Source organism: Tachyglossus aculeatus, chromosome 20 (assembly GCF_015852505.1).
Source record: "Tachyglossus aculeatus isolate mTacAcu1 chromosome 20, mTacAcu1.pri, whole genome shotgun sequence".
Classification (NCBI taxonomy): Eukaryota; Metazoa; Chordata; class Mammalia; order Monotremata; family Tachyglossidae; genus Tachyglossus; species Tachyglossus aculeatus.
Genome location: NC_052085.1, coordinates 25,815,489 through 25,836,815, shown reverse-complemented (window position 1 = coordinate 25,836,815; position 21,327 = coordinate 25,815,489). Strand labels below are relative to the sequence as shown.

Below are 21,327 nucleotides of genomic sequence, written 5' to 3'. Positions count from 1 at the left end.
CATGTGTCATCCTGAAATGGAAGCTCAACTCCAGTGAACTTCACACTTTCTCCTGAGTCCTTTTTTTCTGTGATCTGAAGAGAGGACAACCAAGATTTTTCTTGCACTTTATGGGTTGCCCTCTAGATACACTTTCCGCCTCTACACAGTTCTGCCTGGTGATCTGATGTTTGTTTAAATGTCAGGCATTGAGCAAGATTTCTACCAACCCTTCCTGATCCTTATCAGCATGTTCAACCGTATCCAATTAAAATGAAACACTCTTCTAAAAGTCTGCCAAAATAAATACAAGGCTCCTTGGGATTTGATCTTCCTCTAGGATTGGCTGGCCTCTCTCCCCGCTGGGGATCAAAGAGAGTAAGTATAACTGCCCTCCAAAGGGAAGAAACTGGAGCACAGCATAAACTCCGAAAAACCATTTCGCTTCTGATCTCAGTCCCCTATCTGCATGCATTTACCAGTAAGAACGGGAAGCAGCCTGGCTTAGTGGAAAGAGTAAGGGGCTTTGGGAGTCAGAGGATTTGGGTTCTAATCCCCACATCAACACTTGCCTGCTGTGTGACTTTGGGCAAGTCACTCAGCTTCTCTGTGCCAGTTACCTCGTCTGTAAAATGGGGATTAAGATTGTGAGTTTGGGTCCAACCCGACTGTCTCCTGTCTACCCTGGTGTTTAGTACAGTGCTTGACACATAGTAAAGCACTTCTTCAAAAAGTGCCGTCGAGTCGCTTCTGACCCTCTTCAGAACGACCCATCCTCTATCATAAAGCAGTTCTATTTCAGGTATCCATGGAGTCTTCTTGGTAAAGACACAAAAGTGGTTTGCCACTGCCTTCTTCTGCACAGCAAGAACTTGAGTCTTGCCGTTGTTTTTGATCAACTGACTTTGACTCTTATCCATGCCACTGCGGCCCAGCCCAGGTGAATAGATTTCATCTCAAGCTTCGACATAAACCTTTCCATTGTGGGCAACCCTATAAAGCCTCATCAGCATACGCAAACTCTCCTGCCACCATAAGGCATCGAACCGTAGGAGAGAGTAAAGTGCTTACCATTAAAAAAGAAGTGACAGCCGTATTTTCCATCTACTCTCTAATTATTGCACAAACTGGCATGACTTTTCTGTCCCTGCAAAGGGGCATAGGCTACATCAGTAGTGTTAGCAGACAGATAGGAAAGCAGCATGGCCTAGTGGATAGAGCCTGGGCCTGGGAGTAAGAGGGACCTGGGTTCTAATCCCGGCTCTGCCACTTGTCTGCTGTGTGACCTTGGGTAAGTCAATTCTCTGTGCCTCAGAGTTCCCTCTTCTGTAAAATGGGGATTAAGACTGACCGCCCCATGCAGGACATGGACTGTGTCCAACCTAATTAGCTGGTATCTATCCTAGCACTTGAACAGTGCTTGACATACAGTAAGTGCTTAACAAATGTTATTATTATTATTATTATTATTATTAGGTAGGAAGAAATGCAGCAAGTTAAATTGAAAGCACAGGATTACACTAATAGAAGTGGGTTGGACTAAATGCTCCAATCCATGACTGGCGTGCAATCTGCTGCAAAACTGATAGAAAAACCACCGGATTAAGATTTTGACACATTTTTATTGTGAAATATTGGACTTAGAAAAAAGTACAAAATGTCGACAGTCAGATGTGTGCAAGTACAATTTTCAATAGTCTATACATGTGAAGAGCTGGAAAGCTTCACTGTAGAATGCATATTAAGACAAAAACTATCTGAAAAGGGCCGCTTTATTCACAGGCTTAAAATACATAAATAACTTGAGCCCAAGTGGCTATCACTGATCAAGGCTAATTAACAGCTGAAGACAGGCTCTAAAGCACAAGACATTGCATCTCCTTCAGGATCCACATTAAAAGAACATCAGTTCATTATGTCAACACACTACAGCTCCAGGACATCCTTCGCGGCTCTGGAACTTGACTAATTGACAACTTTAAAAAATTCAAGTTAAAAAAATGAGGTTATGAAATAAAGAGATCGGGTATTTAGTTAGGACTAAATACTGTGAAGCCCCTAAAATATTTTAGCACGGGAATCTATAAACTCAGATATTTTATGACAGCGAACTTCTTAAAAAACAAAAAAAAGTCAGACTGCAGCTTCAGCAGGTTTCAGTAAGAATCACTACAAGGGACAGTTTCTTTAAAACTGAGCACGTCAAAAATGACAAATTTAAAAACCACACTGAAAACAGCAGGTTGACAAGAGGCTTATGAAACTGGAAAAATATCAGTTATCAAAAATTACTAAATTTTCAATGAAATTAGTCATTTTGGATTTAGCAAAACTCACCATAGGATAGCAGCATCTTCTACCCTAGAAGTACTAAATGTAAGTAGAATTTCTAGTAAATCTACAAAGAGGACATGGATAATCCTTCGGTACACAAAAGAACACGACCTAGAAAACAACCGGTATTTGCCAAGTCAAATGGATTCATTTTCCTTGCTACCGCTTTGACTACGTCCTGATAGGACACCGCTGGAGAATTCTGGAGTACGATTCTCCACAGAAAGCAAGTATAACTGTGGGAAATACAAGCTATTTAAAAGGAGGAAGGGGAAAAAAAAGATACACAAAACACCCAAACTTTTGCTCTAGAAGAGCTATCCCTTAGGAGAACATTCAAAGTCATTGCTGGTTTAGGTCGTACTTTCTGAGATATTCAGAAAAAAGAAGGGGGTGGGGGGGCGGTGAGAGGGGAGAGAAAGAAACCCTGCCTCAAGTTATCAATCAATCAATCAATCGTATTTATTGAGCGCTTACTATGTGCAGAGCACTGTACTAAGCGCTTGGGGAGTACAAATTGGCAACACATAGAGACAGTCCCTACCCAACAGTGGGCTCACAGTCTAAAAGTTATGTGAAGAAGGTAAGCTAAAGTCCCCTAGGAGCAGTGCGATAAGGCTGCGATGAACAAGACCAATTTCCTTCCAAAGTCAGTAGTTACGGAATAAAGGGCCAAATTCTTCTGCTATTCTTTTCGGGCATCCATCCCCTACCCGACAGACACCTGGGGGTACCGGTTTTCTTGTGAAAGCCCCAGAACCTAGTTATTGGTTCCACATTCTTCTGGAGAAGAACTTCAAGTGTCCTTTAAAGCGAGGGGTGAAAAATTGGGGAATTTTAAAAAGCCAGATGTGCTCATGGGCACCGACCCAACTAACCGTTTCAAGTGGAGAGATCAGAGGTAAGAATGACATTTGTTTTTCAAACTAGTACTACCGTTGGGGGGTGGGGGGAGTAAAAAATCCCCCCACCCTCCCCCCAAAAAACACATTTCTAGGACAGAATGGAAAATCTACCACTGCCAAAAGAGCCCCCCATGTTTTTGAGCACCGCTTGGCATGATGATATCTAGGATCAACAACTTGCACACAGACAAAAATCACTAAAATGATCTAAAGCCAATATTCACCATCCATTAAGCTAGTATTTAATGCAACCGGGAGCAGTTTACTAGCTCTTTGGAATTTTTAGTTAGGCCTCTGTACATATACATTTATATACAAACAATTATGAAAACATGATCTTAAAACGAGAAACCCTATGTACAAAAGACCAACATTCCTATAAATAAAAACATCGGGTGGCAAAAAGGCACTTGCAAGTAAAAATTGACAGTAGTTTTTACAAAACAAAAGACACACTTAAACCTTGTACTATACAAGATGTTCAGAAAATTTCAATGACAAGGATCAATCTATTAAGCATACCGCTAACCATGGAACTTTTAAAAAAGTATGTACATATATCATCCTTGTGAATTTCATTTAATAAAAGCACCATGATTCCCTCCTAAATTTATATTTTGAAAAGAACACAGTGGCCAAAAACCCGGCGTTCATAATGTTCCTTATTCACAAAGTTCTTCTAGTCCTAAATTTGAAAACTGAACGTTAGCTGAAATTAGCCTGATAAAAACAATGAGATCAACTGATGCTTTGAGCCCAAAAAAAGTACACCAACTCTATTATTGCAAGTTGTGTTGAAAACAGCACTGCTGACGTGCCTTTTGAAATTGTTCAATAATACTATTGCCGGCAAAAAAGTTCCCGGGTATCAAAAAATAAAAATAAAAAAAAAGTTCCTTCAAGCCAGTTGAAGTATTAAATCTGAGTATTCTGTCAACTAAAAAAAAAAAAGCTGCATCTCAGTTACAAAAGTGTATAGGAAACATGCCAACTTATCTGGTGTGCAAAAATAGGTTCTCACTACACAGAATTTTAAGGGCTTCACAGAATTACCCAAATTTACACTCTGAGCACAAACACCAATGAGTAGCCGTTTCCTCAAGGAGACGTTAGTATGCTCCCACTTTTATCGAATTTTTTACCCTTTGACAAAGCTGCAACCTGCTTGAGTAGCTCCCTGTTTTTGGCCTGTAGTAAACAAAAAGTTTGAGAGATTAAGAACAAGGGAGCAGAGGGAAAAAAAAAATCCAAAACACACCACTCTGAAGAAAATACCCCGGTTTACTTTACATCCTAAAACAGATCCTCCGAGACATGCTTTTCTCAGTAGAATGAGCAGGTATGCTGGTTTGGGTAAACTACCATGTTCTGAAAAAGACAATTTAGCTGTCGCCTTAAGAATGCACCTATACAAAGGAACATCGGAGGATTACACCCGGATAAAATTCCCTACCTCCTTCCCCAACGATCCTAACTGGAAACACTTCTGCTGGTAATATCGAATGGTTTTTACAGGGCAATAAAGAACTCCCCTTGGCTCTGTGGCCCGAAGGACCCAAGCATCTAAGCTTGCTTTTCCACATCACGCCCAATTTAAACCTTCCAATGACTCCACATCCAAGTACAAGCTTTTCCAGAGAATCCAAAGCTGACCATCGCCTTACCTCACGACATTTCCCTCAGTCTTTTTTCCTCCAGTCCACGCTGGACCCTCCCAGCCAGCCATCTTTGCCATCTTCCTCCCTCTGAGTTTTATAACATTCACGCTCTTGCCCATTTGATTCTAAGTGCTGTGCGAACGGCCCCAGTGACCTAATCGACCCTACGCATCAAGGATAACACCGTGCAGTATTAACATCTCGTTGTTGACGCAGGTGATTGTAGGCCTTGAAAAAGGATCAAAAATGAGCAGACGGTTTGATTTCTTTCAAACCAAGTTCTAAGGGATAAAATAAATGGCTTTTCAGGGGTCGGTAGAAGAGAACCATCTTTCTCTGCTCTGATGCCGCTTGTTGTGAAAGGAGGAAAAACCCATTTGACTGGCAGAGTTTCAGCATTTGGAAACCCTAGGGAAGGAGACTGGGGCGGGCGGTACAGTTCCTAAAGGGTCTTCAGTGTTTGCCCAAAGGAAGGAGCCGGGAGATCCGATTCAGGCCTTGATTTACAAGAAAAAGACGGGGCCTGCTTTTGAAAGGTCGATAAATCACTGGTGTTTACAGAGCCATTACCGCATGATTTTGAGCTTTTGTGGCACTTCATTTTGACTCCTCCCCTCTCCCGGCCCCAACTACAATTCTTTAACCAGAGGCCATTATAAGGAGAAGCAGCATGGGGTAGTGGATAGAAAATGGGCCTGGGAATCAGAAGGTCATAGGTTCTCATCGCAGCTCTGCCACTAGTCTGCTGTGTGGCCTTGGGCAAGTCACTTCACTTCTCTGTACCTCAGTTCCCTCATCTGTAAAATGGGGACTGAGACTACGAGCCCCGCATGGGGCAGGGACTGTGTCCAACCCAATTTACTTGTATCCACCTCAGCGCTTAGTACAGTGCCTGGTACGGTGTAAGCGCTTAACAACTACCACAATTATTATTATATGCCACATTTGGAAACGAAGTAGGAATAGAACACGTCAACTTGCTGAGACAGAGCGCGGAATAAAAATTGGGCAATATCAAAGAGTGTGGGGCTTAAAAATCAACTGGGTCAAAGGGACGGGCCGCTTTCTCTCCTCTTCCCCAAATCGCACTTCCCTGATTTCAGGCCCGTTTTGGGGTGAAGTGATGAGAGGCAGATAGGGGTGTGTGGTGTGTGTGTGTCATGTCCTATATGCAGGGAACACCAAATGTGATCTGAAAAGGAGAGGAAGACTGCAGCTTTTGGTAGTCTCTGTGAAGCTACGGGAAACACGAGTCACTAGGTGTTAATGTTGAATCCTGGGATAGTTATTTGGTCAGGAACAGAACAGCGCAAAGCCACGGGAAGGGAAAATGCTTTACGGTTAAACAGTTTTGTACACTCGTGCTGCGAGCCGCTTCACCGGTCTCACGAGGAAGGGACCGAAAGACCAGTTCCTGGGCCTCTTCAAGCACCACACGGAATCTGAGGACGATGCACTGGGGCACTTCCCTCTCGGTGATTTACGGTTTCCGCAACGTCGTGAGGGATTTACCTGCAGTTGCTCCACGGTTTCTTTGTGGGCTTTCTCCATACTGTTCATCTTGGTCCTCAAATTAGACTCCTGGTACTGGAAGTCTGCCTTCAATTCAGTCAACTTGAAAAACAAACACATACACACACACAAAAGACCTTACATGTAAATGCGTATTTACAATCAACTGCATTTGATTTCTCACAGAGTCATGTGACTGTGCATGCGTGTATGCACAGTATTTATTAAGTGCTTACTATGTGCTAGGCATTGTACTCAGCGCTGGGGTGGGTATAAGCAAATCGGGTTGGACACAGTCCCTATAATAATAATAATGACGGTATTTGTTAAGCGCTTACTATGTGCAAAGCACTCTTCTAAGCGCTGGGGGGGATACAAGGTGATCAGGTTGTCCCACATGGGGCTCCCAGTCTTAATCCCCATTTTACAGATGAGGTATCTGAGGCACAGAGAAGTTAAGTGGCTTGCCCAAGGTCACACAGCTGACAAGTGACAGAGCCGGGATTCGAACCTATCCCACATCGGGCTCACAATCTTAATCACCATTTTACAGATGAGATATCTGAGGCCCAGAGAAGTGAAGTGCTTTGCCCAGGGTCACACAGCAGACAAGTGGCAGAGCTGGGCTAAGAACCCATGACCTTCTGAGTCCCAGGACTGTGCTCTATCCTCTAGTCCACGCTGCTTCTCAAAACACACATGCGTACAACCAGGCTCTCCGGAAGAGTCATCCTTAGCTTCTGCCTCCTCTTCCTTGAAGCTCTGTTACGAACGCTAGCCAACGGCTCTAATCTACTCGAATCGAGGTATCGATCTTGGACAAGATAGCCGAACCCGACCGGCTGTGGATTCCGCTTCAGCAACAGGCTGTTCGGGGCGGAGTTTCACCCGCTCTCCCTTTGGCTGAAGTGAAATTTGACCAGACTTGGATGGCTTTTTGCCATCCGGGGATCGGAGGAGATAATTTAATAATAATAATAATGTTGGTATTTGTTAAGCGCTTACCATGTGCCGAGCACTGTTCTAAGCTCTGGGGTAGATACAGGGTAATCAGGTTGTCCCACGTGGGGCTCACAGTCTCAATCCCTATTTTACAGATGAGGGAACTGAGGCACCGAGAAGTGAAGTGACTTTCCCAAAGTCACACCGCTGACGAGTGGCAAAGCCGGGATTAGAACCCACGACCTCTGACTCCTAAGCCCATGCTCTTTCCACTAAGCCATGCTGCCTCTCAGCAATTTGAAGGCAAGTGGGAGAACAATGCCACAGATGCCCTTCTGGTCTTATCACCGAGTGGACCGTAACAGGGGTCAAGTGTCTACTACCCGGCAAATTCACAAGATCGATCTCCACCACCTAACCGGAGCAGATCGAGATTTGGCTCTAAGGCTCCCAAATCAATCTTCCCTAAAATCCATGACCTCTTGCATTTCCTTTCCATTTGACTAGCAGCATGGCCTAGTGGATACAGCACGAGCCTGGAAGTCAGGAGGACGTGGGTTCTAGTCCTGGCTCCTCCACGTGTATGCTGGGTAACCTTGGGCAAGTTGCTGTGCTTCTCTGGGCTTCAGTTCCCTCATCTGGAAAATGGGGATTAAGACTGTAAACCCCATGTGGGACACAGACTATGCCCTACCTGAGTAGGTACCACAACATTTAGTACAGGGCCTGGCCCAGAGTGAGCGCTTAATACCATTTCAAAAAAAAAAAAAAAATTCAGACATAACAGTAGACGTCATTTTAAAGGCAGATAGTCTCCCGAGTTTAAAGTTTAGAAGTTACTAAAACTCTCGCCTCTTTGAAGCCCTGATCATCATTCCCTTCCCTTCTCTCTGTTTGATCTCCCTAAGGCAGAGCTCATTTTTCCCCGCATCGCACATAAAACGTCCGACGGCTTCAGTACCATGCAGTATGGTCGCAACTTTTCTAGCCTGAGACGTACAATCAGGTCCGCCCGATCTCAATTAGGCCAGTTTGGTACGTTTCAACGAAGAAGCTCATCTTACCTTCTTATCCTTTTCCAAAATGGTTTGATCTCTTTGCTGCAAGAGACGCTTAAGAGACATCACTTCCTCTTTCAGTTGGCTGATGAGGACAAAATTGTCAGTTCCCCCACTATCTGCTGACTGATTTATAGAGCTACTAGAAAGAAAGAAAAAGCAAAAAGGATGTTACTTGAAGCAACAGAAAAGCAGCGTCTATTCAAAATGCATAAATTAGACAATTCCACAAACATCCTTAAGGCTAATGCAAAAAAATATGTACCTGACAGAAATTGATGCAACTGGCAAATTACCTTACTAATGGCACACATTACATACACCTGCAGAAATATAATTCAGTATTAGCTTTCAGGGGGTCACAAGTACTTCCAGTGTAAAGCAACAGGCAGCCACTGTGTATAGCAATACCAGAAGATTTCTGGATTCGTGAACTACCCCAGATCTACTTTCACCACCTTATGATCAAAAAACAAATTTTTTCAGGGCGATCGGTCAATTCTCGGCTCCAAGCTTGGATCCGACTGAAGGATAACAGAGCCGTTTTCGTGTGAAAGTCTGTGGCCTTTAGTTTACGTTCGAAACAGATCAACGCGAAAAGGGCAAATTTGCTACTGCTAAAGTTCAGTTAGAAAAGCATCGGACTCATTTGATACGAAGACGAACGTACAGGTACGAAGGGTGATATTTTTCCACCTCTCACAGTTGTCAAGCGGAACTAGAATCAACCACCACTTTCCTGACCGACGGACTTTTCACGGCACTATGGAAATCCCACTTTACCTATCTCCATTGGATGGCTTGGATTCCAGTTTGGGTTTTTTCTTTGGAGTTTCATTCTGAATAGCTGCAGAGGATTTATGGCTGAAACCAAACAATAAGCATTCACCTAAGAAGGTGGACCTTATGTAAGGGTCATTTGCACCCAGCTAAAACGTATAATCTGAACATCGCGGTGTTTTGAAAACCTCGAGTGCCACAAAACTACACTAATTCAAATCCCTCCCCCCCAAAAATTGTTCCGAAATGGCAAAAGATAAACGTTTACAACAAATTAAAATATTTACCTCTGTTTCCACAGTCCCTGATCTTGTTCGGGACTCAGACTGCTGATTCTGAAACACATCCAATACTTAGTTAATGACGACTTGTAATCGAGTAAACGGAAAAAAGTATCCTCTGTTCGAAAAGCTATTCATATATTTGAAGACTTCTTAAATCAATCCATACCCTGTTTTTCTCCAATGCATATTCTTTGAAGCTTTCCTCTAAGGCCTTATTTTCTAATAACCATCTCATTCACCCGAACACCTCCTTGACGGCTATCACGGACACAGAACTCTAACAGAGATGGACAATTCACCGTGCCTTTTTTTTTTTTAACCAGTATTCCCAAATCTCCTCTGACTGTAACTGTTCTCTTCCGAACCACCTTGATTTAGTCAACTTGTACGCACCCTAACTGAACCGTCAGAGAAGAAGAACGGAGAGCCCAATGTGACGTGTTCCCTTCTGAAATCGGGGTGAGGGGTCTTTCTGAGTTGCACCTCTTGATACAAAGTCAACTCCCTCAGGTCACTTTAGGTCTCGAACTGACGTCCCAAGACACTGACTGTCCACTCCCCGGCCCCAGGAGCAGGAACAAGGACCGTCCGCGTTCTCTTCGGCGTTCTCTGATGGTTTCTGGCGGGTCACAGCACCCGACCCCAACGTATCAGTTCTGAAAATGGGGTTGGGACCCAGGTAACTGTCCCTCTTACTGCCTTCCATGTTGCCCGCGGACTTCCGGCGTGGACTTACGGAGTGGCCCATCCCGTCAGGAGAAACGGAGGAAGCGACCCTGGCAGTTGCGGTCGGATTAGGCCAATCTAGGCTCTGATACATTCTCTTCCATTTCCCTGAATAGAATGCTAAATAACAGGAGCAACGCTGGGCCTGTCATTCATTCCCAAGCAGTGAAAACTCTTCCCTTCTTCACTTCCCTTCAAAACTTTTCAGTTTTTCTCATTCCACAGCCACTGAACCTACTCCTCCCCACCCCATCTTATTTTTTTAATAGTATTAAAATAGTTAAGCGTTGGCTATGCGCCAGATACCGTACGGGTCAATCAGGATGGAAAGAGTTCATGTCCCACGAGGGGCTCACCGTCTTCATCCTCACTATGCAGATGAGGCAACCGAGGCCCGCGGAAGTAAAGTGACTTCCCCAAGGTTACAGAGCAGACGAGTGGCAGAGCTGGGATTGGAACCCAGGTCCTCTGACTTCAACCCCGCTTCCCCAATTTTTATTTCGCACCCTCCCTAAAAGCCTTTCCTCTCGAGGGAAAATAAGCGCAAGATGATATTCTCCCTGTCCTTGAAGCACAGAAATCTTTGCCCACAATTGCTGTGACAGAGAGAAGGGAAGATTAAAGGGAGGAGAAGGGGATGGGGGGGACACAGGGACACTGTTGACTGTTCCACTTCAGTAGGTCCTTCTCTCGCAGCCTGTGTGGTGGCCCGGGCACGGGAGAACACTGTTGGGAGCTGTGTGGGTGCACCAGAATCTGGGTGCTCAACCCCACCGAACCAACGCCAGGGCCCAGTGCGCTGAACAAACCCAAGGCAAAAAGACAATCCGTTGAGGGGTGAACAGATGGTGAGCAAAGGTCAAATCCCCTTGAATTAAATCGCGGATAGAGGCTTCGCTTTCATTTCCCTCACGGCCTCGAGTCAAGTTAACGCCTGGCCTTCAAAATCCCGGAACGGCTCCTCAACATAGAGTAGAGCCTGAACAGGAGGGTAACCCCTCACCAAGTGTTTGAGGGGGTCGTGGCCCTGAACCCGACTGGGAGGGGGGGAAAAAATCTCACTTTTATTCCCATTTTTGGTTTATAATTCAAGTAGAAGACCAATTTACTCCATCAATTGGTAATACAAAGTGAAATTCTCCCAGAGTCTCCCATTTGAATCTTCCAAGAACGCTGAAATACATTCTAAGGGCAGCAGAGCAAAGATTAATCAGTGTCCACTCTTTCCCCTTTACCTACTCCTCCTTTGGGTGGCTAAGGCCTCCAAGTCTCCTGTGAATGTTGCTCTGGGGCAAGTGTTGGCTTTTCCATTTCTTTTTTTTTTTTATACGGTATTTGTTATGGGCTTACTATGCGTCACGCACTGTTCTAAGCACTGGGGTTGATACAAATCAATCTTCTCAATCAGGTCACTGATTGGAGGCATCAGGGGAAGGCAAAAAGGTGACAGTCACCATCCTTGTTAATCCCCGAGAGTCCTGCTCCTCTTCCACCCATGAACCAATCAATCAATGGTACTGATTGGGCACTTACTATGTGCAAAGCGCTGTAATAATAATAATGATGGTATTTGTTAAGCACTTACTATGAGCAAAGTACTGTTCTAAGCGCTGGGGGGATACAAGGTGATCAGGTTGTCCCACGTGGGGCTCACAATCTTAACCCCCATTTTACAGATGAGGGAACTGAAGTACAGAGAAGTTAAGTGACTTGCCCAAAGTCACACAGCTGACAATTGACGGGGCTGGAATTTGAACCCATGACCTCGGACTCCTAATCCCGGGCTCTTTTCATTGAGCCACACCGCTTCTCTAGGCGCTGTACTGCTTCCCTGCTGCACTAGGCACTTAGGCGAGTACAATAGGATAATGTAACAGACACATTCCCTGCCCACAGTGAGCTTACGGTCTAGGGGAGGCATGCACAGACGCCATCGGCGGGGCTCACGGTGACGAACCATTCCCTTCTTCTAAGTGTCTTTCCACGGGGCCACTGGTTTTCCCTTTTCCTGCGGGTGGTGGGAGGCAGGAAACGGCTCAGGCCGTGGTCTCGGGGGAAAAATCGTTGGTACTTACTTGTGGTGGCCACTGCTGTGCCGGTGGTGGTGGTGATGATGGCGATGCTTCGGATGGTGCTGGTCTTTCTCCGTAAGCGATGAGGAAGATGAATTGGAGTGTGAAGAACCCAGGCTCTTTCTCTGTTCCTTTGTCTTCTGCAAAACCCTCTTGTAGGACAGCGTGCAGAGCCAACACAATAACTTGCCGTCCACCTTTCGGAAAGACGTCTGCGTCAGATCGACTTGCGCACTGGAGCTAAGGTCGCGGACCTGCTTCCGTTTACCTACCCCGCCCCCCGACCACTGAGGAAGAAGCTAAAAGTCCCAAGATGCCCTTTCAGGAAATGCCAAACAACATTTCCCGGAACTCACCTGAATATTAAACAGTCACTGATGCTCTTAAGATGGCAATGACACTCTAACAGATTTTTGCTTTATTTCCTAAAATGGGAAGCACACCACCACTTTGCCTCTCAAAAAAAAAGGGTCAGGGGCCAGAGAGACGCTACAATGTTGAACCAAAAAAGGAACAGATTAGCTAGTAAAAACCCGACCAGCTAAAATAGATTTGCAGAGTGGCTTTTCTCTACAAGGCTCAACAATGTCCACAAATCGTTTCTTTTTCATTCATCAGAAATCTGCCAGGCTCATACAAAATTTTGCCACGTGCCACACAAAAAACCCCAGTTTACCGCTGCAGCTGAAAGACATTAATGATCCGTGGTGTGGCTTTCCTCTGGACTTGAACTCAGAGCATGCTGAGAAGCAGTGTGGCCTAGTGGAGTCAAGAGGACCTGGGTTCTAATTCCGGCTCTGCCACGTATCCGCTGTGTGACTGTGGGCAAGTCACTTCACTGTGCCTCAGTTACCTCATCTGGAAAATGGTGATGAAGACTGTGAACCCCACGTGGGACGGGGGCTGTGTCCAACCCGATTTGCTTGCATCCACCCCAGCGCTTAGAAGGGTGCCTGGCAGATTATTATTTAGCCCTTTCAAAAGCAGACACAAAAGTGAAATCTTCCACCCACAACTGAAAACAACTCAAGAATGTGAGAGTGGCTAAAAACAGCTGTAAAAATCAAATCGCTCCTTAAGAGGAGAGACCACCTATTGCCTTTTACAATCAGCGATTTTTATTAGTTTCAGTAGTCAATAAATTGTATTTATTGGGGCTTGCTTTGGCCAACACAATGAAGTACAGAAGGGGATTGCAAAAGGAGCAGAATGTAGAGTCTTGGGGCCTCAAGGAGGTTCCAGTCGAATGGGGAAAGGAGCAACAACACAAAAATAAATCCATAAACTTCAATGTACCTGAGTGCTAAATCGGTCGGGGTGACTAAGGATAAGGGGGCTCACTAGTCCAAAAAAAGCCGCTTTTTACAGTTACCGTTGAAAACAGCACAAATGAGAATTTTACCTGTGTTTCAACAATGTTGATATAGTATCCGTTAAGTCCGAACTATGTGTCAAGCACAGTTCTAAGCTCTGGGGTAGATGCCCGTTAATTATCTTAGACACAGTCCCTGTCCCACACGGGGCTCCCAGCCTATGTAGCGGGGAGAACAGATGAAACTGGATTAGAAACCCAGGTCTTCTGATTCCCAAGGTCACGCTTTTCCCACTAGGCCAACACTGCTTCTCAATGAAATAAATGATATTAGGATAGCGGGGATTCAAAATCTCACCCCAGGGTGGGGAAAACCTCTGAGTTCTCATTGTAATGTCTGATTATGCTGCGGGAGGTCAGATGCAGTGAAATACCGAGACGAAGGGTAATTAGAATGGATGGGTCTCGAGTCATTTCACTAGTAAAACTCGGGGCACCGTTGGCCGACGCAGTTTACCGAGTTCGATTCATCTGTTTTTAAATGCCTGGCAGGTACATCTTCAATTAAACTGCACACCTACTTTTAGAACACTCATCCAAATGTCATCTAAATCTTTAATACGCTGTTGGACTCTTATTTGGCTGGGGCGGGGTATCCTGGAACGGTGGTGTGCCCCCATAATTCGGAGTGGGTTACTCTCCGGTGGTTGGACACGGGCGAGAACGTGGAGGCCAGGAAGACCACTAAAGCACGGCAACCAGGGCGAGGAGGACGGAGGCAGCCCAACAGCAGCCCGGCGGGTCCCTCCGAGAAACAGAGCGCCGATGGTCGGCAAATCCAGATTTCAATCTACTGTTACATGGGAAAATCCTTCCTTATGGAAACGCAGCAGTGGGTGAGATCCCCTGCGACCGGGCACCTACGGGAGAGGTTCTTGGGCTGGTGCAGGCCCGGAGCTGTTGGAAGGACCGGCCCGGGCCTGCCTGCGCGCTAAGCGCTGGCTATAACACGAACCTTTCTCGGTCCAGGGCTCTTCGCGATGGTGGTGTCGGGGTCGTCTCCTCGCCCGCCCCTTCCGTGGGGGCTCTAACCCAGCACGGAGCACGCTGCCAGAATCGCTTTTCACTCTCATCGGCCACCGGGCCGCTGCCCAGGCGCAGAGCGGATTCCCGAGCCGGGCAAGTGGCCCGCCTGGCAACACGTCCCCACACGCCCCCGCTCTGACATCTCCCCCAAGGACCTTTCCGGGAGGACGGATAAATCCTCATCGGGGGAAATTGCCAAGTACACTCGGATCTCGAGGGGTGGGGGTGAAAGAAGCCACCCCGGGGGGTTTTCTACAAAGTTGCTTCTCGGGGAACTTTCTGTGCAGAACCACCGTTCTGGGGAGAAAGTGTCCGAACGGACACTCAGAAAGAAGACAAAGCCCTAGGGAAAGGCGCTCACGCCCACCCCCTACCAGCTTGCAGGGGTTGGGGGTGGGTGGGAGATTGACGGAGGATGGGGGATTTGAGGCAGCACGCTCCCGGATTCCATCATAACACCCCAACAAAATCCAAACCTTTCTTCTTCCTTCCTCCTTCCGGTCAAAAGCGCACTGTTGTTTGCACTGTTCGCAGGTCTGAGGGGGTCCGTACTTCTTTTCTGAATTGGTGCAACGCTGACACTTGGTGCCAATAAATGCTGCAATAATGTTACAGTACTGACAGGGCTTGGGCTGAAAATTGACAGAAAAAAAAAACAACCAAACTGATTCAACGTCGAACATTTAAGCACACCACAAAGCCTGATTTACAGAAGTTGTTCTCATGCCAGAATTTGGTCTCAATCTCCTTTCAAAAGTGGTCTCAAAAATAATGTCTCCATCTACTGTCCCTTCGCCTTTGAAAACTTAGAGAGTCCTCTGTTACTCTGGCAGGTCTAAATATTACAGCCACTTAATGAGCAAACAAAAATCTGCTGAGGGTTACATGATGGAAGACACCCATAAGGAAAAACGTTAAGACGTGACAATTGACTGAATACACCCTCTAGACTGTGAGCCCGTTGTCGGGTAGGGACCGTCTCTATATGTTGCCAATTTGTACTTCCCAAGCGCTCAGTACAGTGCTCTGCACACAGTAAGTGCTCAATAAATATGGTTGAATGAATGAATGTTCACCGGTCTCATCCGATGATTTAATAAAAGCTGGATGAAAAAGAGCACGTTTTTAAAACACGTAGTTTCCATCCACCTTTTATTAAATCATTGGAGGAGACCGGTGAAAGCACGGAGTTTCAAAAATATGCTTGTTTTCCTGAGTTAAAGAAATACTTTATTCACCGATGCTGGAGTTTAGACTTACGTGCCCCTGGTTCACTTCTATACTATGAATGCGATATGTCAGTCTTTTGAGGGTAGCGAGTGAAATTGCAAAGTGTACACTTACTGTTCCAAACTGCTTCACGTTCTGTGCACACTTCTTGCATATCGTATTTGTTTTACTGAAAAGGGGAAAGAAACGTTTAGGTTTATTCATTTATTTGCATTTATTAAGCGCTTACTATATGCACAGCACCGCACTAAGCGCTTGGGCAAGTACAACAATAAAGAGTGATAATCCCTGCCCACGGTGAGCTCACAGTCCAGGGATGAGTTGGGGGGAAGGAGGCAGACATCAATACAAATAAATAAAACTACAGATACTTATCTAAATGCTGTGGGGCTCAGGGGCAGGGGGGATGAGCAAAGGGAGCAAGTCAGGGCGATGCAGAAGGGAGTGGGAGATGAGGAAAAGTGGGATTTAGTCTGGGAAGGCTTCTTGGAGGAGGCGTGCCTTCAGATTTTAGACTGCAAGCCGAATGACATTTTGAAAAAAAAAATACAGAGCGTGCAAAGGTGGATTAAAGCAAACGGTTAGATTGCAAACGCAGAGAAGCAGCGTGGCTCAGTGGCAAGAGCCTCGGCTTGGGAGTCGGAGGTCATGGGGTCTAATCCCGGTTCCCCCACATCTGCTGTGTGACCTTGGGCAAGTCACCTGTCACTTCACTGGGCCTCAGTTCCCTCATGTGTACAACGGGGATGAAACCTGTGAGCCCCACGTGGGACGACCTGATCACCTTGTATCTCCCCCAGCGCTTAGAACAGTGCTTGGCACATGGTAAGCACTTAAACGCCACCATTATTATCATTATTACCTCAGACTCCCAAGCCCAAGCTCTTTCCACTGAGCCCCGCTGCTTCTCTTACGGCCTCAACCCCATTTGCCTGAAATGACCCCAGTGCTTAGTGCTGTGCCCGGCCCTGAATTAAGCGCTTATTCACCCCCACCATCAGTATTATTCTTATTCACCATTATTATTGTTATTATTATTATCATTCTCGGTCCTCCCCGCTGCTTCTCTTAGGGCCTCAACCTGGCACTGAATTAAGCGCTTATTCACCTCCACCACCAGTATTACTATTATTATTCACCATTATTGCTGTTATTATTATAATTCTCGGTCCTCCCCGCTGCTTCTCTTAGGGCCTCAACCCAATTTGCTTGGGACAACCCCAGCGCTCAGTGCAGTGCCCGGCATTGAATTAAGCGCTCATTCACCACCACCATCAGTATTATTATTATAATTCTCGGTCCTCCCCGCTGCTTCTCTTAGGGCCTCAACCCAATTTGCCTGGGACGACCCCAGCGCTTAGTGCAGTGCCTGGCACTGAACTGAGCGCTTATTCACCACCACCACCATCAGTATTATTATTATTATTATAATTCTCGGTCCTCCCCGCTACTTCTCTTAGGGCCTCAACCCAATTTGCCTGGAAGGACCCCAGTGCTTAGTGCAGTGCCTGGCAACCCACCCCCTCACATTATTACTACTACTATTATTATTATTATTGTGATACCCCCCACCCCCATTATTATTAGTACTATTATTATTGTGATCGTTGGCACTGTCATTCCTCCCGGGAGCGCTCAGCACGGGGCTCGGCTGTCCCACCTCTCCTGCTGGAACTCGGAGCGGCAGTAGGTGCACTTGACCATGGGGTGGGCGATGCGGCAGGCCTGCAAACAGAGGAGACCCAAAGGGATCAGGCGGGAAGGAAGGAAGGGAAGGAGGGAGGGAGGGAGGGAGGGATGGAGAGATGGATGGATGCCCTACTGAGAGCCCAACTCCTCCAGGAGGCCTTCCCATTCATTCATTCAATCGCATTTATTGAGCACTTACTGTGTGCATTCATTCATTCAATTGTATTTATTGAGCGCTTACCGTGTGCAGAGCACTATACTAAGCGCCTGGGAAGTACAAGTTGGCAACATATAGAGACAGTCCCTACCCAACAGCATGCAGAGCACAGACTGAGCCCACTCCTTCCTCTCCCCATCGCCTTACCTCCTTCCCCTCCCCACAGCACCTGGATATATGTATATACGTTTGTACGCATTTATTGCTCTATTTATTTATTTTACTTGTACATATTCATTCTATTTATTTTATTTTCTTATGTTCTGTTCTGTTGTCCGTCTCCCCCTTCTAGACTATGAGCCTGCTATTGGGTAGGGACCATCTCTAGATGTTGCTGACTTGGACTTCCCTAGCGCTTAGTACGGTGCTCTGTACACAGTAAGCGCTCAATAAATACGATTGAATGAATGAAAAATATGAATGAATGAATGGATGGAGGAATGGAGGGAGAGATTCATTCATTCATTGAATCGTATTTATTGAGCGCTTACTGTGTGCAAAGCACCGGACTAAGCGCTTGGGAAGTCCAAGTTGGCAACACATAGAGACAGTCCCTACCCAACAGTGGGCTCACAGTCTAGACGGGGGAGACAGAGAACGAAACAAAACATATTAACAAAATAAAATAGAATAAACGTGTACGAATAAAATAGAGTAACAAATCCGTACAAACATATATACAGGTGCTGTGGGGAGGGGAAGGAGGTAAGGCGCGGGGGGGGGGTTGAGGGGGGGAGGGGGACTCATTCATTCATTCATTCATTCGTATTTATTGAGCGCTTACTGTGTGCAGAGCACTGTACTAAGCGCTTGGGAAGTCCAAGCTGGCAACGTATAGAGACGATCCCTACCCAGCAGCGGGCTCACAGTCTAGAAGGGGGAGACAGACAACAGAACAAAACATATTAACAAACTAAAATACGTAGAATACGTACAAATGAAATAAATAAATTGAGTAACGAATACGTTCAAACATATATATATATATATCATCAATCATCAATCGTATTTAGTGAGCGCTTACTGTGTGCAGAGCACTGTACTAAGCGCTTGGGAAGTACAAATTGGCAACATATAGAGACAGTCCCTACCCAACAGTGGGCGGCTCACAGTCTAGAAGGGGTACTGTATATATACGTATATATATATATATACATATATATATATATACATATATATATATATACATACATATATATATACATATATATATATATACATACATATATATACACACACACACACACACACACACACACACACACACAGGTGCTGGGAAGGGGAAGGAGGTGAGGCGGGGGGGATGGGGGACTCATTTATTCATTCAATCATATTTAATGAGCGCTTGCTGTGTGCAGAGCACTGTATTAAGCGCTGGGGAATTCCAAGTTGGCAACAGCTAGAGCCGGTCCCTACCCAACAGCGGGCTCACAGTCTAGAAGGGGGAGACAGAGGACAAGACCAAACACATTAACAAGATAAAATAAACAGAATACGTAGCAATAAAATAAACAGAGTAACAGATAGGTTCCAACACGTATCCAGGTGGTGTGGGGAGGGGGGCTCAGCGGGGGAAGGCCTCCCGGAGGAGGGGAGCTCCCGGAGGGAAGGAGGGAGGGGGGGGAGGGAGGGAGGGGGGGAGGGAGGGAGGGAGGGAAGGAGGGAGGGGGGGAGGGAAGGAGGGAGGGAGGGAGGGAGGGAGGGGTCCCGGACCTTGCAGAGCTGCTGCCCCTGGGACAGGTCCTCGAAGGGGTAGCGCTGGTTGCACTTGGTGCAGGCGTACAGCGCCGCTGCCGCCGCCGCCGCTGCAGCCGCCGCCACCACCGCCGCCGCCATCCTCCTCCTCCCTCCTCCTCCCTCCTCCTCCTGCCGCCGCCGCCGGCGGAGGGACACACCATCGACCCGGCCCCGGTCCCCCTCACTTCCGCCTCCTCCGCCGCCGCCGCCCATTGGCTCCCGCCGCCCTGACGTCACCCGCCCCGCCGCCCATTGGCTCCCGCCGCCCCGACGTCACCCGCCAGAGCCCCTTTCCAAGCCCTCCCCGCCACCAATCGCAGACCTCAACGGGGGTCTGATTGGCCGAGCCTGCCCGAACGCCCACCCCCCCCCGCGGATGGGCTTTTCCCAGCGACCAATCACAGACATCAACGGTGGGGCTGCTGAATCTGATTGGCTAAATCTTTCCGAATGCCCCCCCCCCGCGGATGGGCTTTCCCCGAAGACCAATCACAGACCTCAACGTCGGGTTCCTGAATCTGATTGGCCGAGCCTTCCCGAACGCCCACCCCCCCCGCGGATGGGCTCTTCCCAGCGACCAATCACAGACATCAACGGTGGGGCTGCTGAATCTGATTGGCTAAATCTTTCCGAATGCCCCCCCCCCGAGGATGGGCTTTCCCCGAAGACCAATCACAGACCTCAACGTCGGGTTCCTGAATCTGATTGGCCGAGCCTGCCCGAACGCCCACCCCCCCCGCGGATGGGCTCTTCCCAGCGACCAATCACAGACATCAACGGTGGGGCTGCTGAATCTGATTGGCTAAATCTTTCCGAATGCCCCCCCCCGCGGATGGGCTTTCCCCGAAGACCAATCACAGACCTCAACGTCGGGTTCCTGAATCTGATTGGCCGAGCCTGCCCGAACGCCCACCCCCCCCCGCGGATGGGCTTTTCCCAGCGACCAATCACAGACATCAACGGTGGGGCTGCTGAATCTGATTGGCTAAATCTTTCCGAATGCCCCCCCCGCGGATGGGCTTTCCCCGAAGACCAATCACAGACCTCAACGTCGGGTTCCTGAATCTGATTGGCCGAGCCTTCCCGAACGCCCACCCCCCCCGCGGATGGGCTCTTCCCAGCGACCAATCACAGACATCAACGGTGGGGCTGCTGAATCTGATTGGCTAAATCTTTCCGAATGCCCCCCCCCGAGGATGGGCTTTCCCCGAAGACCAATCACAGACCTCAACGTCGGGTTCCTGAATCTGATTGGCCGAGCCTGCCCGAACGCCCCCCCCCCCGCGGATGGGCTTTTCCCAGCGACCAATCACAGACATCAACGGTGGGGCTGCTGAATCTGATTGGCTAAATCTTTCCGAATGCCCCCCCCCGAGGATGGGCTTTCCCCGAAGACCAATCACAGACCTCAACGTCGGGTTCCTGAATCTGATTGGCCGAGCCTGCCCGAACGCCCACCCCCCCCCGCGGATGGGCTCTTCCCAGCGACCAATCACAGACATCAACGGTGGGGCTGCTGAATCTGATTGGCTAAATCTGCCCGAATGCCCCCCCCGCGGATGGGCTTTCCCCGAAGACCAATCACAGACCTCAACGTCGGGTTCCTGAATCTGATTGGCCGAGCCTGCCCGAACGCCCACCCCCCCCGCGGATGGGCTCTTCCCAGCGACCAATCACAGACATCAACGGTGGGGCTGCTGAATCTGATTGGCTAAATCTGCCCGAATGCCCCCCCCGCGGATGGGCTTTCCCCGAAGACCAATCACAGACCTCAACGTCGGGTTCCTGAATCTGATTGGCCAAGCC

At 47.5% G+C, this 21,327-nt stretch overlaps 1 protein-coding gene across 1 annotated transcript; it reads right to left on the bottom strand.

The window, feature by feature from the left end:
- Window positions 1–2,821: 2,821 nt before the first annotated feature.
- On the bottom strand, window positions 2,822–19,774 carry FAM76B (family with sequence similarity 76 member B). The gene is made up of 11 exons (XM_038761674.1): window positions 19,759–19,774; window positions 19,498–19,589; window positions 17,539–17,603; window positions 15,993–16,047; window positions 15,125–15,280; window positions 12,254–12,447; window positions 9,456–9,503; window positions 9,172–9,252; window positions 8,395–8,530; window positions 6,389–6,490; window positions 2,822–4,406 (listed from the first exon to the last, which is right to left on the bottom strand). Exons 1-11 carry the CDS (start codon window positions 19,772–19,774, stop codon window positions 4,317–4,319), a joined length of 1,035 nt encoding a protein of 344 aa, XP_038617602.1. The 3' UTR covers window positions 2,822–4,316.
- Between the last annotated feature and the right edge of the window lie 1,553 nt (window positions 19,775–21,327).

What these genes read in the sequence shown, in the direction of transcription:
- FAM76B (XM_038761674.1), bottom strand. An exon ending in TCCGAGTTCCAGCAGGAGAG is followed by an intron (nt 16,048 to 17,538) that starts GTGGGACAGCCG and finishes TCCCCTTTTCAG; the next exon opens with TAAAACAAATACGATATGCA. An exon ending in CACAGCAGTGGCCACCACAA is followed by an intron (nt 9,504 to 12,253) that starts GTAAGTACCAAC and finishes GATGTGTTTCAG; the next exon opens with AATCAGCAGTCTGAGTCCCG.